The 14,574-nt window shown below is 46.5% G+C and overlaps 2 protein-coding genes across 2 annotated transcripts in view; one reads left to right on the top strand and one right to left on the bottom strand.

Moving 5' to 3' along the window:
• Positions 1-174: 174 nt before the first annotated feature.
• Positions 175-6,068, bottom strand: LOC128147357 (basic proline-rich protein-like). Its single transcript, XM_052799836.1, has 3 exons — positions 5,493-6,068; positions 3,139-3,195; positions 175-1,362 (listed from the first exon to the last, which is right to left on the bottom strand). The coding sequence occupies exons 1-3, from the start codon at positions 6,066-6,068 to the stop codon at positions 1,309-1,311; spliced, it is 687 nt and encodes a 228-aa protein (XP_052655796.1). The 3' UTR covers positions 175-1,308.
• A 625-nt stretch (positions 6,069-6,693) lies between these two features.
• The window catches only part of PTEN (phosphatase and tensin homolog), a 49,582-nt gene continuing 41,701 nt past the window's right edge, over positions 6,694-14,574 (top strand). Inside the window, exon 1 of the mRNA XM_052798698.1 lies at positions 6,694-6,848. Coding sequence (XP_052654658.1) covers positions 6,770-6,848 — 79 coding nt within the window. The 5' untranslated portion in view covers positions 6,694-6,769. The remainder of the gene's footprint in view (positions 6,849-14,574) is intronic.

Below are 14,574 nucleotides of genomic sequence, written 5' to 3' on the forward strand. Positions count from 1 at the left end.
CCCGCAGCTAAGCTGGCTCATGCCGAAACCCAGGCACGCTCTCCAGTGACCTGGCTGGGATGTCATCCATCCGTCACCGCATCGGTGGTGCGTGGTGTTTCCGTCATCAAATCCACATGCAAAAAAATACCTTCTCAAAGTGGTTGTGATTTTACCAAAGTACTGTTCCAGCAGTTTTGGTTCGGTTCCATTTATTGGATTAATATACACCACGCCCTCGCCCCGATCCAAAACATTAAAAAAAACCCAGAAGTTTTGAAATAACTTTTGCTTCTTCATCAGTATAGACGAATCAGTATTTCCCTTTTCTGTGTGTCACAGCTCTTCCAAATGAAAAGTGTATTTAATCAGAAAATAAAGGTATCAATGTCTAAATGCACCTACTGATCTACAGAAGGCCTTCCTTTTCTGCTCCTCCTCCAGTCTTTGACAATAAATAAATTCTAATCTTCTAGAGAATTTTTTTTCCCCAATCTATGTAGAATACATTAAGTTTCCCTTTGATGTTTTAAAAATAAACTAATCAGTGATGCTGACAACTTTTGCTATTAATTTGAGGCTTATACTCATTCTTGCAATCACTCCTTTTGAACAGAAAAAGGATAATCAATCCTTTCACTGTCTGCGTTTCGCGCACTAGGAAAACACTATTGTGTTCCAGTTACCATTACTGTAGGAAAATATTTAGGACCCTTCTGGTTTTTTTCCCAATCTTAAAAAAGTGACATCTGGTTTGCTGCAATTAAGGAGAAATGCAAACGCACACACACAAGTAATAAAAGCTCGAAACGTACATTTTGTCACTGCTATTTGACACCTGTGGCGGTAACCTTTGAAAGAAATCCTCTGCTGAAAAACACTTAAAAAAATTTTGAGCAATGCAATTTTTCAGAAGCCGACCAGGGTCAGGTTGAAGCTTCCGGTTTATGTTGTGCAGAATGCGTACCTTGGATTGGTTCCTAATTTCTCAAAATATGAAAAGATTTTAATTTCTTGAACAAACATTTCTTAAAAGTGGTAAGAAACACCAAATTCATCCTGCTTTCCTAAATACAGAGTCTCAAAACCTTTATGTTGCCGAAGGCTTGACGTAGGACTTAACTCCTTCTAGAAGCTGATCCTACAGAGGTCTCCATGAAGTCTCCATCCCACTGGTACGGCTGGAGCTTTCCCCGTTTGCACAGACCTGGCCATGGCGAGGTGTCGCTTTGCCGTCGCTTGTGCTGTCCATGCACCAGGTTGATCAGGAGCCACAGGAGCCAGGAGACACAACCAGGCTACTGCTGACTGACTGTTCCTTTCCAGTGTTCACGTGAATCGGGCCTTAGTTTTCCATTCGTATCTTCTAGTAAAAGTATCCATCTGAAAGAGGAAGGTACCGGAAATCATGGGTTTATACTTGAAAGAAAAAAGGTCTTTGTGGCAGCTGCTGTCCGCAAGTGCTTGGTGTGTCTTGGCTACTTTGGATCAAGGAGTGTGCTTCCTGCTTAAGGACAGATCTAGAAAGTGGTAACGGGAGTTAAAACTCATTTGGCATACTTGTTTATCAATTTTGGTTTTGCAGCTGTGGAAAAAGAGAACATTTGGGGGATTTTTTTTTTTTTTGATTAATATTGAAAAATGAGATTGCAAATTTTCCCCCCAATTGAAAAATTTCAAATCAAATGTATGGATGACTCGGTTGGACTCTAGGAGGCTGTAGCTCTCAAATACAGGACTAGCACGTCACTGAAAGGACCTAGTGTAGTTGGAAAACTCATCAGAGAAGGCAAGATGCAAGCTGCAGGGCATATGTACTGTTTTGCTTTTGACTGCTGAGTGGTTTGCTATGAAACATGTTACTTTTGGTGAACTTCATTCTCCAGTCAGTGCAGGCTGACCCAAGCTTTGCCAGTGATGTGAACAGGAGCAAGACGGGAAAGGAGTGGTATATTAAAATCAGAAGGGTCTGTGGTGGTTGGAGGTAGGAAGGGGGTTTGCAAGACACAGGGAACAACAGAACACAAAGAAAGGGAATAGGGATGAAATGAGATAAATAGAAAGCAAGGCAAAGTGTATGGAAAGAACAAAATGAGAGATGGGAAAGTAAAGAACAAGCTGGAGGAAAGGGGATGCCTAGGAACAGCTTCATAACTGGGCAAAAGCATGTAGTGTTTTTTTCCCAGAAGACTCTTCCAAGCTTCACCAGCTCGCAGATCAAAGACTTCCTGAGTCAGAGAATGTGTTGTATTTTACAGCCATTTTTTAAATGAATTTGTCTACTCTCTCCTTAAAAACTTTGGGCACCTGTGGCGCTTTGTAGCTGAGTCCCACAATTTAACTTCATGCCACAACACTACCTACCCCTCTTTATTGTTTTGAACCTGTCGCCAGCTAGTTTCATCTGGAACCCCAACATTTTATATTGAAGAAATGACAAAGTGAACAGTCCCTGTCCAACCTCTTCCATAACTTAAGATTTTATAGACTTCTAGCTAACTTTTTAAAGTGGGCCCTCAACTGTACGCAGAGTTGAAGATGGAGGCACAGCATGAATATTAACGGTGGCATAATTACGTTCTCTTTCCTTATCCTACCAATTGCTGGCATAGTCCCGCAGAGGTTGGATTGTGAGATTTCAGCAGTGGTTGTTGTTACAAAGATCATCGCTGCATGGTGTGATGAAAATCTGTCTCAGGCCTTGCTGACGCAATGCTCACGGATAGATATGTATTGCTCAGACTGCTTTTTAGCCTCGGTCTGACTTGGAATTGGGAATCTAGCAAAAGGACTTTCAATTAAGCTGTATCAACTTCCTAGTGACATATACGTAGTCGGATGTTAGAAAGAAAGGGCCAGACGTGGGACTTGAGGACTTTCAGAAATGTTTTCAAAGATGGTCTTGATTTGCTAGCCATATCTGTATTGGATAACCCATCTGCCCATCCATGTATGGAAAACCTCCCAGCCCAGGACCTAAAAGTAGGTTTCATGGCGTCATTTCACACATTTGAAGTTTGGGAAAGTAACAGTATGATCTCACTGCACACACACAAGTTGGTCCCAAAACAACTATGAGCTGCCAATGTGATCACGAAAACAAGGCCCTGAGAGGTCTTGGGAGCAAAGTTCCTAGCAGAGTTTGGAAGGGATTAATACCATCATCCTTGGTGCTGGCAAGATACCCTTAGGACCACTGCATGCCATTCTGGTCACCTATATCAAAGAGAAATAAATAATAATGAAACTGGAGCAGAAAGTCACTGCTGAGACGAGGGAGAGTGGAAAGTTAGGGGAGCTCAGCTGGCTTAGCATAGTCAGACGTCGGCTAAGAAGGACATTTCTGCCTGTAAGCCCACAAAGGGTAAAAAGGATAAAGGTTATGGAGTAGAAGCTATTTAAGGCCAATGCTGGCACAAGAATAAATGGAGGCAAACCAGTCACAAATATATTTAGCAGGAAAATCAGAAGAAGGTTCTGGGAACAGCTTCCCGGTGGGAATAATGGTGGCAAAAGATCTTAAGATGAAACTTGATACATTTATAAAAGGAATTATGTAATATAGCATTTGCAAAGGCTGAAGGCTGCAGCAACCCAGGAAATCCCTCCACCTTATGTTCTAGTTTATTTTGAGCCCTTAAAGGCAAAGCGTAGCATTTCACCCTCCCATTCCTCTTCCTGCTCCAGCCATCTGCAGCCGGACTTCAGCACCTCTCTTAAAAGCTGTTTAAAGATCGAACAAGACACTGATTTTATCGAGCACTTTTGAATTCCTTTTTGCTGTTCCTCAGAAAGGAAAAGGAAAGTTTTGTGAAATATTGCCTAATTTATATATGCAAAAATTGATATTTAATAAATCTTCTCATACACACAGAGTACTATGTTTTACCCATTTTTTCCTACTTGCGAGACTTAACCAATTTCCCATAGCATCCAATCAATATATAAGCAAGTGCTACTTTTCTCCAAGTTGCCCTGCTCAAACGTACCTGACAGCCATTCCCTGGGTAATGCAATTACTAAGCAAACCATGGAGAGATTTCCTGCTCGTGTTCCTGCAAGGGCCATCTTTACTGTGGTCTGATGGGTCTAGCAAGATACAAAGTCTCTTTGGCAAGGTGTCTTTCCCTGCCAGCCTCAAAAACATCTGAGGTGGACTTAGGAATTAAACCCAGGATCTGTTCTTTAGGGAGACACCTGCCTGGTTTATGTCATCTGCTTTTCATGGAGAGAAGGGAAAAAGGGGTGCACGGGTTCTCCTCTTCCCGTCAGGCTGGTCCTTTCCATGGTGTCTCTTTTCTACTTGTATAGGAAGTGGTTTCATTTTCCTTTTGCTTCTGTCCCTTGCGGATTTTTGGAGATGTCCATCACCCCTTTGTAAAACAAACAACGGCCTTCTCGCTCCCTTTAAATAGGCTTCCTTTGAAGGTATGTTATTTTTGACCTCCATGGGCTACTCCTCACATTACGTACTGCCCAACAACAGAACGACATGAAGGTATTATTTTTGAGGAAGGCAGATTTACCAATTTATTTTATCTGGTAACCCCGTTTCTTCAAATGTATTATCCAGCAAGCTCTCTCCTGATCCTTTAGCAGTTGGGGCAGATGCTGATCTCCAGCAGATTCCATTCCTGATGCTTTAAGAAGTCATACATTCCAAGCTGCCTTAAAATTTTGTTTTGTGTTACCTCAATAGGCTAGTATTTCACCTATCTGCACTCAAAAGGAAAAAATCACACAACCCTCCCGTCCCTGCCCCCAAACATACCCTACCAAACTATGAGAAAGATGGAAACTGGTAACTGAGACTGCAGCCAGAGTTCATATTCAGAAGCTCAGGCTGCGATGGGCTACCTGATGGTCGTTTTCCTGCAAATCATTAACACCGGCAATTCCCAAAGACTTACAGGAGTTTTCAGCATAAAGCATGAAGAACCTTGTACAATGGGATTTATTTGCTGAAGCTTTAAAGGAATTTAAAGGCTGATTTGGAGATCTAGAGACAAGGCTTTTCCCCCCTATCAGGATAATCGTGATCAATGGGGGAAGGAGTGGGACAGAAAACTCCACGAAAACGGGACGGCCACGACCGGTGAGACAGCCCGGCGTGACCCAGGGGCCCACTTCCACGTCCCTACCCCCGTGCTCGGTTGCCGGTGGCCCCGGCAGGCACCGAGGGCAGCAGGTAGCGTCCCCCCCCCCCCCGGGCCCGGGCGGCTGCAGGGGGCAGTAGGTGCTCACGTACCGCGGCGGGCGAAGGGAGGGCAGCGGCTCCCAGCCAGCCCGACTCACTCAGCTTTACGCTAAACCGCACAACGGTGGCGCCGGGGCGGAGGGGGGAGGATGAGGCCCCTGGCGATGGGCTGACACCCCCCGCCCCTTCCCTGCGGGGCTCGGAGCCACACCGTGTCCTTTACGTACCCAACCCCCCTACCGGTTACATAAGCGCAGGGCCCCTGCCAGGCCCAGGAACCTCACCGGGGGCGGGGGGCAGCCGCTGTGGCACCCACCCGCGCTACAGGGCGACCTGGCGGGGGAAGAGGGGGGTGGGGGGTGGTTGAAGAAAGCCCCGTCCTCCCGCCCGCCGCGGGCCCCGAGCGCCGGCAGGCCGCGGGAGGGCAAAGGGCAGGAACGGGCTCCGTTCCCGTTCCCCTCGGGGCTCGGGCGATGCGGGCGGGCCGGCCGGCCCGGTGGCGGCGGGGCCCGGCCCCGCTCCGCTCCTCACCGCCCGGGCCGGCCCGGCCCGGCCACTTCCGCCCGCGGGGGGAGGGGCCACCGCGAGCGCAGCGGGCCGCCCACGTGATCGGCGCAGCACCGCCGCTCGGCGCGGCGGCGGCGGTCGGCGGCGTCTCCCCGCGCCGCTCGTATCCCTCCGCCCGCCGCCTCCTCGCCCCCGCGGGGCGGCGGGAGCGCGGGGGTGCGGCGCGGCGAGAGGAGGGCGGGGTGGCGGGCGGGGGTGAGAGAGGCGGCGGGTCGGCGGCAGGGGCCGGCAGCTCGCCGGTTCGCGGGGGACTACTTTCTCGGGGCGGCGGAGGTGGCGGAGGGGGCGGGGCGGCGCTGCCTCCCCTCTCGGAAGCTGCAGCCATGATGGGAGTCTAGCGCTGGCGCGGCGCTGCTGGGCGCGGAGCAGGCCGGGGGGGGATGAGCCAGGCCGCGCCGCCGGCCCGCACGCCCTGAGGAGCCGCCGCCGCCGCCGCCGCCGCTGCTGCCGCCCCGCCGCGGAGCGCGCGCCCGCCCGCCCGCCCGCCCGCCCGCCCGGCGCCGCGGCCCCACCGCGCGGCTCCGGGCCCGCCGCCGCTACCGCCGCCGCTGCCGCCGCCGCCCCGGGCGGGGAGCGGAGCGGAGCGGGGCGGAGCGGGGCCGGGCCGGGGGGGTGCCCCGCGCCGCTGTCACCATTGCTGGGGCCCGGAGCGCCGGAGAGCTGTTCTCTCCGCCTCCGCCTCGCTCGCCTCAAAGACGGCGGCGGCGGCGGCACCCTCAGGGACTCGGCCCGGCTCCGGACCCTCTCTGCTCGGCCGCCGCCGCCGCTGCTCCCGCCCCGCTCGGCGCAGCGGCGGCAGGAGGAGGAGGAGGAGGGGGCAGCCGCCGCCGCCGCCGGGAGCCGCCGCCGCCGCCGCGGGGGGAGGTGGGCCCGCCTGGGGCTGAGCCGCCGGCGCAGCAGGCCCCGCGCCCGGGGCCGCCCGCCGGCCGCCGGCCCGCCGCCGCCTCCCGGCCCCGCGCCCCGCCGCCGCCGCCGCCGCCTCCCGGCCCCTGCGCGCTGTCCCGGAGCGGCCCCCGGCTGCCAGACATGACCGCCATCATCAAAGAGATCGTCAGCAGGAACAAAAGGCGATACCAAGAGGATGGCTTCGACCTGGACCTGACCTGTATCCTCCCGCCGGGGACGTGGCCCGGCACCGGGCGCTGCACGTACAGCTATTGCATCAGACCTGCGCGGCGGTTACCTAACGCGCTTCCCGGTGCCGCTCCGCCGGGAGGCCGGCGGCTGCCGCCGGGACTCGCCCGGGCCGCCGCGCCCTCCCCCGCCGCCACCTCGGCCTCCTTTTGTCCGGGCGGCCGCCGAGCCGGGACCCGGCAGCCGGGCGGATTAACGGGAGCTCCGCGATGGCGAGGATTAACGTTAGCGCTCCTCGGCGATTGCAGCGGGCCTGCCTGCTGCCACCCCCGGGTCGCGGAGGTGCTGTGTCTGTCCGTCCGTGTCCCCCAACCCCCAACCCGACCCGGGAAGCCCCTGCCCGCTCTGGAGCAACGTGGGTCAGCTGCTTATCTCTGGCTGTGTTGATTTTTCGGCTCACATAGCAAATACGCCTGTCCTGCCGTGACTCACGTCCACAGCACTTCTTTTTTTTTTTTTTCCTTCTGATTTAGTAACTCATCTTGAATAGCAAATATAATCACAGCAGGCCCATCACTTTACCCGGGTTGCTTCAGTCTGCGCGGCAGGAGAGGCGAAGCCTCTGTCCTCTGCCTTGATTGTCATACAGTCAGTAAGGCAGAGCTTGTGCTTGGCTGCCGTACGATGCAGCAAGGGTCTCGATGACAAGAGGTGGCAATCGCTTCTTCCAAATTAAAAACCACCTCTTTTTTCCGAATGCAATGCGGGAACTGCGCTTAGGCATAATCTTGGATACAGTAAACACGAGGATGTGTTACAGGCGGGAGTGCATTGGATCTCGGCAAGGAGGATTGTAATTCTGGAATATGGAATTAGTATGCAATTATGAATAAGGACTCAAACCATAGAGAGGCATTGCTAGTGTATAGTTTTGGTGGCCTTTCGAACAGATGTGCTGTAGCAGCAGCAGGCAGATGTTTAGCTTCAAAAGCCTTGCAGAGTTAATGGTATGTAGGGGCTGTGCTGTGGGCATGGTCTTTCTTGGTGGTGGAGAAAGACCATTACTGTGTTTGAGAGGTTTTGGAGCAAGAACCTCACTTAAAAGTTGGAACTGCCCTAGGAAAAATAGATATTGACAGTAGTATTCAGAGCTAGACTTACTCCTATAGAGAGAGCGCTTTCTGTTCTGCAACAAGACCAGGGTGAAATTTATTGGGTTTTAGAGCAATTATGCTTGTGTCATAGCAAGCGCTACAAATAAATGCAGTTCTTGGGCAGGATCAAAACTGGTTACAGCTGTAATTACGCAGATCTTGTCCTGTTGCACTGAGCCTTGGCCTAAAATTTTGGTGGCTTTCAAATGGCCTGAAAGGTTCTTGACTTTAGCAGGTGGCTGCTGAGCTTTTAGTTAAAAAACAGCAGCTCTAGTACATAATTCCTGCATTCTGCTCGTGGTAGTGAGAAAATATAATTTTAGACTTGCATTTTTAAATGATTGCGCTTGGTCATTTTGTTGGCCTACAACTAGGGCAGCTGTAATGCTGACATAGGCCAGCGCAGCACTTACTGCTGACTTAATGACAGAAATCTGAGTTAGATTTTTTTATTCTCTGAGTGATGGGTTTGTCGGGAACTTTGGGGTTGTGAAAAGTGTTAAGTGGTGCCAAAACAATGAGGTTTTGGCTTCGCAGTTGGAGAGGTTGGTATTTTGGATATCTTTGCCCAGATGTGCCAGTGGTAGGGAGAGATTTTTTTGACCCAAACAGATCTTTTTAGCTAGTCACCAGCTCCAGGCAGGAAGATTGGTGAATGTTGAACCTGGATTTTCCTGCTCAAGGTTGCTAATGATATGCCAAATAGAGTTTATTGCTTATTTTTTACTTTTTTGTCTCATTAATTTTATTCTTAGAATTTTGCATTAGAAGTAGGCCACTGAACACTGGGCTTAGGCTAGTTTTTCTAAATGGAGTACCTAGCTGCAGTTCTGTAATGAAATTTATGGAAAAGGTGTTTTTTTTCATGATTGCAAAAATATCTTTGGAAGAAGCTTATACTCAGTCTTTTTTTCATAGCTGCACATTTTGAACAGGTAATTAATGAATGAAGACTGCTGCCTGTACAGTATAATAGCTTTGCTTGAAGGTTGACATTGCTGTAGAAGTGAAAGTTTAATTTTTTTATCACTTTGTGCAGGCTTCTTGGAGTTGTTCTTTTTGCAGGGCTTTCATGGAATTGTTGCTCATCATACCTTGTAGCTGGAAAATGACCTATGTATTTCTTACACGCGTAGACAGAGGGCTGAGCTGGGAGTTAGCTCTCCTACCATGCGATGTGAGATGAAGAAAGAGAAAACTCGAAACTTAAGCAAGCTGTTTGGGAAGGCATGTGGTGCATGGTAGCAGGACCAGGGTTTAAGTTCTCAAAGGTACTTCTCACCGTGTGCTGGAGCTTAAAATTTCAAAAACGAAACAAGCTACCATCTGCATTTCTGCTGTTGGTTAGCTTTGCTTCCCTGCGCACCCATATCTGTAGGAGTGTCCTCTGTTACAGATTACTGGTTATTTCAGGGTAGCTGCTTCTGTCAAGCTAGAAGAGGAAGACTGACGCGAGTTGGATAGCTCAGTGGGAATAAAATGAATCTACAGTGAATCCAGGTGAGGTGCCTGATTTGCAGCCTATATTCTGTGGTCTGTCTTTTCTTCTACCCATCTTTGAGGGAGGGTTTGTGTCTCAGTGTCCCAGGTGGACAAAGACTTGCAGTCTTTATATTTTGGTTGTGGCTGATTCTCCCAAGGCACTGCAGGGAACACCTGAGTGCCAAAAGGCAGGCTGGGTTAGGTGCTGGAGTGTCAAAGTCCCCTTTGAGGACCTCTTTTTTTTTTTTTTTTTTTTTTTTTTTCCTCTCCTGTTGGGCTCTGTCAAATCTTTTTAAAACTGCCACTGTTGTATGTATGGTACGGTACATTGTGCTTGGGACTCCCAGTTCCTGATGAGTTGGTTAAGAATTCTGCTTGTGTGGATAATGTAGGGTTTTAGGAAAGGGAAATAGTGACTTCTCAAAATCAGTAGCTTTACATACACAGAATAGTCCTATGTGTTAATTAAAAAACAAATGTCTTTAAAAAACATACTGACATTACTTATCTAATCAAATGTTCTTTTCTCTCTGAGCAGTCTTTTTATGCACCTCTTGGAAAAAAAAATTGAAATTAGAAGAGGAAAAAGTTTTAAAGGTGGAGACATTAAATCAGCTTTTTGATACTTTATTTCAGATATTGTATTTATTCCTGATTTATTTGGGTTGCTATTTCATTTCTGTGATACTGGATACCTTTTGGTGCAAATGGGTGAGAAGGAAAGTTTGGATTAATGGCTGTCTTCTAAGATGGCTGCATTTCTTTATGATGCAATGACCAGTATATTTTCTGAGGCACTGTAGTCTTTGGTGTTTCTGAAATGGTGCGGCTTGGTTGTTGACCATTTTACTGCAGGGAACAGTGAAGAGCGAATGCTTGCACTCAAGTCTTGTACATTGCATTGATTGCCTGTGTCTTAAGAGATCCACGCGTAACTGAGTTTAGCAAGTGGCTTAACTATTTGAGACTAAAGTGGAAAAAAAATCTTGTAACTGCTTCTTGTGCCCATTATAGCTTTGCTTAAACTTTGTCTCATATTTCCAGGCCTTCTGTTATGCATGAAAATGGCCATCTAGCCTGGGCATAGGGTAGAGCATGCCTACCCTGATGCTTACTTGAAGCGTGTGTAGTTTGTGACCTACATAGTCGTATAAACTGCAGCAATATTCAGTAAAGAGTAGATGTTGGGTGCAGTTTATTTACACATTTCACATGTAGTTTGTCTCATGTAGTGAAAGGCAGAGAACGCAAAAATTGTGAGTGGAAGCTTCTTAGAATATCATACTGCTTTATGCTATTTGCAGTCCTAAAGCTCTTTGCATTTTTAATGAAATTTTAAATTATGTGACTTCACTCAAAATGGCTCACCTTCCAGGAAAAAAATGAATTAGTGGCATGAGGTACATACCGCATTTAAAAATACAGCCCGAGTTGGAAATGCCATTTGTTTAAAATATTTGGTTTCATTTTAAAATTGAAGTTTGTTAGATGTTTTGTAACAAGTTTTTCTTGCATGCAAGTGCAGTAAGGGTTTAGAAGAAACTATGAGAAACTGACTGGCAATGCATTTTGTTGGTGGAAAAGTATTTCTTTGTTCCAGAGTAAACTATGTTAGCAGCGTTAAGAGCCTGACAGACTCGTTTTGCTTCTGGAGCCTGGGACGATCTTGGGCTTTGGACAAGAAGATTAGTGCCAGTTTTGCTCTGAATTCATCTAAGAAGTCTGTTTGAATAGACAGCAGTAAAACGGTGCTGGCTGGGGACTTCTCAGAGTTTGATTCAGTTAACCTGCTTGCTGTAGGATGTATTTGATCCTGGGAAAATTGGTCTTTAGGCACTTACCAAGGATAAAGCTTTTTGAATTGTCCAGATGGAGAAAGCAAGGTGGTGATAGATGCAAGTGTGTTCATGCATTTTCTCTTCTGGGGTTAGAGACATGCTGGATCACTCACTTTTCCACACAACCTAAAAAAAACCCCTTTGACATATTGCCATAGTACGTGCATATTTGTGGATAGCGTTGTTTGACAGCTGAAGCCTACGCACAAAATCCCCACCATTCAAGCAAGTGTTCCGTTGTGCAACCCTCGCTGCATCCATTCAAAGTAACCCCAGCTCCTTTCGGCCCTGCTTTTTGACTGCAGTTGCTCGGAAAGAGACTTAAAAGATGCTTGACAAATTACAGCTCATCTCTTTGTGCTTGCTTAAATGTAGTGCAGGCTTCCTAATGAACTACTTGATCTTGCATCATCAGAAATTTTTAATCAATGTGCAGTGTTGCTGGAGACTGTTTGCACAAGCTAAACATGAAGTTAAAAAATAACTGCCTGTGCACACTTTTAAATCGACAAAAGCTGCAAACCGATTCTTGGTTTCATGTCGCTCTGCTGTTGAAGTGATGGCTGTGTGTTCTTTTCAAGGTGGGGAAAGAAAGGAGTACAGCTAATGTGGACACTTTATAAAATTTTCTTATGCGGTGACCTTTTGGAAAAAACAAAACTGAAGCTAATCTTCATTGAAATCTCTTTGTAAGCTTGGTTAAGTGTGTGTAATTTTCAGAACATCCAAAGCTTTGCCACTAAACATTAAGAGGGTAATGCTGAATAAAGTGTAAGCTTTAGTAGGTCTGGTTTTGAGCATTTCTTTTTTAAGGAAAAATCCAAGTTCATCTTCATTATCTCTTACAATAAGACTGATGAGGCGTTGGCACTTGAGGCCCTTGAGAAATTATCTTTGTTGAGGCTGGTCAGTGACTTTGGTGAGGTTGGTTAGGTCTGTTTTGAGGACTTCTGAAAATCCCACCTGTTAAGCTCTTTGTTTACCTCTTGGTGTAATTGGTTGGCCATGCATCAACACTGGGTCCAACTTGTGTATTGAAGAAGGTTGATGAATTCTGAAAGTGCATCTTTCTAGGAACTTGTGCTAGTCAGGAAGGCCTTTCTGTCCTCAAGATAATTACATGTGACTTCCACTGACTTCATGACACACGGTTACGGCATATTTAGGGAAAGGATATGGCCTTGAGTGTGGAGCTTATGCAACGCTTGAAATGGCTATTATTGCTGCAGTATAACACATGCGGAAAGATTAGTTGGCTCTTGATGGCTGCTAGACTGGTGATTAGCAGATTTCTTTGGGACAAAACTGAGGTTTTCCTGTGCTATCCAGCGCCACACTTAAAGCATCTCATTTAAGAACTCTCTTTTTTATTACCAAAATGTTTTGAAGTACAGTGGCTGCTGGAGAGAAAGCTAGTATTTGCTAAATGATGTGCTAAAACACTGTGTAGAGGAGTACAGAATTTTCTAAGTTTCTCTCAGAAGAGAGGTGACTGTACTTTCTGTTTTCTTCCTTGGAGGATGATTTGGACACCTAAATCCTCTTTGTTGTGGAAGCAATTGATATAATTTGTTCAGTAATAATGTGACTGAAAGAATGTGTTTTATTAACACATTATGTTAAAAACCCCTGTGTTAGAAAAGGTAAAGCCATGCCAAAACTAAACTTCAGAATCTAATAACTACAAACTTGAAATTTTATTTATAAAGTTTTTGTCTACCAATTTGCTTTTGCCAGTTGTGAATCTCTGAATAGTTTCTTAAATGAAATTATATTTTTAATGGATTAATGTTGTTGCCACATTAATACTGCATAAGCTGACAAATTATACCCCTGGTACCTTAGCCTAGAGTCTTCCCTTACAACGTGTTTAAACAAGAAAATGGTTCTTGTATAATGATTTAAGGGACAATAGTTGTGTTCAGACAAACTGGGAGAAAAGGGAGGGAATAGGTAGTTGAGCTGTCAAATCCCTTTATTATGTTACAGACCAAAGTTGCTGTCATTAGTCATAGCTAACTCCCTTTTAAAGCCCACCTCCTTTCTAGTGCGAGTACCCAGCAAGTAATCTGGAACTTGGAGCTACATGTGATTTGTATTCATTTACTGTGCCTAATGTAGGTTAGATATTGAAGGTTAATTATTGCATAGCTTTTAGAGGGGGGTGAATGGGATATAGCCTGGAGTTGTGAGTGGTGATTGCTGGGTATTTCTGATGCCTCATCTTAAAACACTAGGGTAGTTGTAGGCTGCTTTGATTTGGCACTTCCGTGAAGGTTTTTGGGATTAAAGCTGTGCGCATTTGTGCATTTGTGTGAGTTATTGGCATGGTGATTTCCGGACAGTAAGAAGGGAATTTATTTGAAAATATGGGAACATTCATAAGTGGCCTTGTAGAGCAGGATCTCTCCTGAAACACGAATGCTTTGTGGGTGGTTGACTCTACTTTGGGTTCAGAGATTGCTGTTGGTTTTTGAATGTGTCTTAGTCCCAGACTGATATTTCAGATGTAAACAAACCCTTGTTCCAGTTTCTAATTCAAGTTCGCATCTTCTTTGCTCCTGTTGTCATCTGCCTCATTTACCATCTCGCCTGTGAGGCCCTGAAAAAAAGGAAGTTTTGTAGAATGGAGGTAAATAATTGTGCAGTTAGGCCATGTATCATGCTGCATAAATCTAGGTTATCTTGATAATGATTTTTAGGCAACATAGCTAAAGTAGTGGGCTCTGTGATTCAAATGGTAATTGACTGTGCAGCTAAAAAATTAAACTCAACTTGTCTGTGTTTGGGATGATGACTATTGCAAAAGCTGGCATTGTTCCCTTTAAAGATGAAGTCCCAGCTTCACAGCCCCAACATGCACCAGTGCATAAAAACTGCTTAATATCCAGTATTTTGTAGTGAAGAGCTTAAGAAATGTCTTTATAAACTTAATTTTGCCTTTGTGGAGCTGTAGTATAATAGCTTATAATTGCATGATTAATTTTCTTAAGAAGCCTCTGCTTAATTCATTGCATTGTCTGGATATATATCTGGCTAGAATTGAGGTAGTTGTGTATTTTCTATTCTTTAATTTCTTGTGTGGGTGAGTTAGAGAAGTAGTGTCCTCTTTTTGTACTAACATTTAGAGGAGGAAAACGCTGGATCTCATTAGAATGAAATTTAACATTATCTAGTCCGGGCTTGTTGTTGAGAAATGGTTTATTAGGATGGCCTGATGTCTTGTTTTGCTGCCTTTATCTTCTCTTGGATCACCAACCCCCCACCCCCAAATTAAGGTTTG

The sequence above is a fragment of the Harpia harpyja genome, chromosome 10 (genome assembly GCF_026419915.1).
Source record: "Harpia harpyja isolate bHarHar1 chromosome 10, bHarHar1 primary haplotype, whole genome shotgun sequence".
NCBI lineage: Eukaryota > Metazoa > Chordata > Aves > Accipitriformes > Accipitridae > Harpia > Harpia harpyja.

Excerpts from the sequence above, each read along its gene's own strand:
- LOC128147357 (XM_052799836.1), bottom strand. The coding sequence starts at position 6,068 with ATGGCTGCAGCTTCCGAGAGGGGAGGCAGCGCCGCCCCGCCCCCTCCG. Across the intron at positions 3,196-5,492 it reads CAGGTCGCCCTGTAGCGCGG|GTGACCAGAATGGCATGCAG; the intron begins GTGGGTGCCACA and ends TCTTTGATATAG. Across the intron at positions 1,363-3,138 it reads TGCCAGCACCAAGGATGATG|ATGGATACTTTTACTAGAAG; the intron begins GTATTAATCCCT and ends TTCCTCTTTCAG.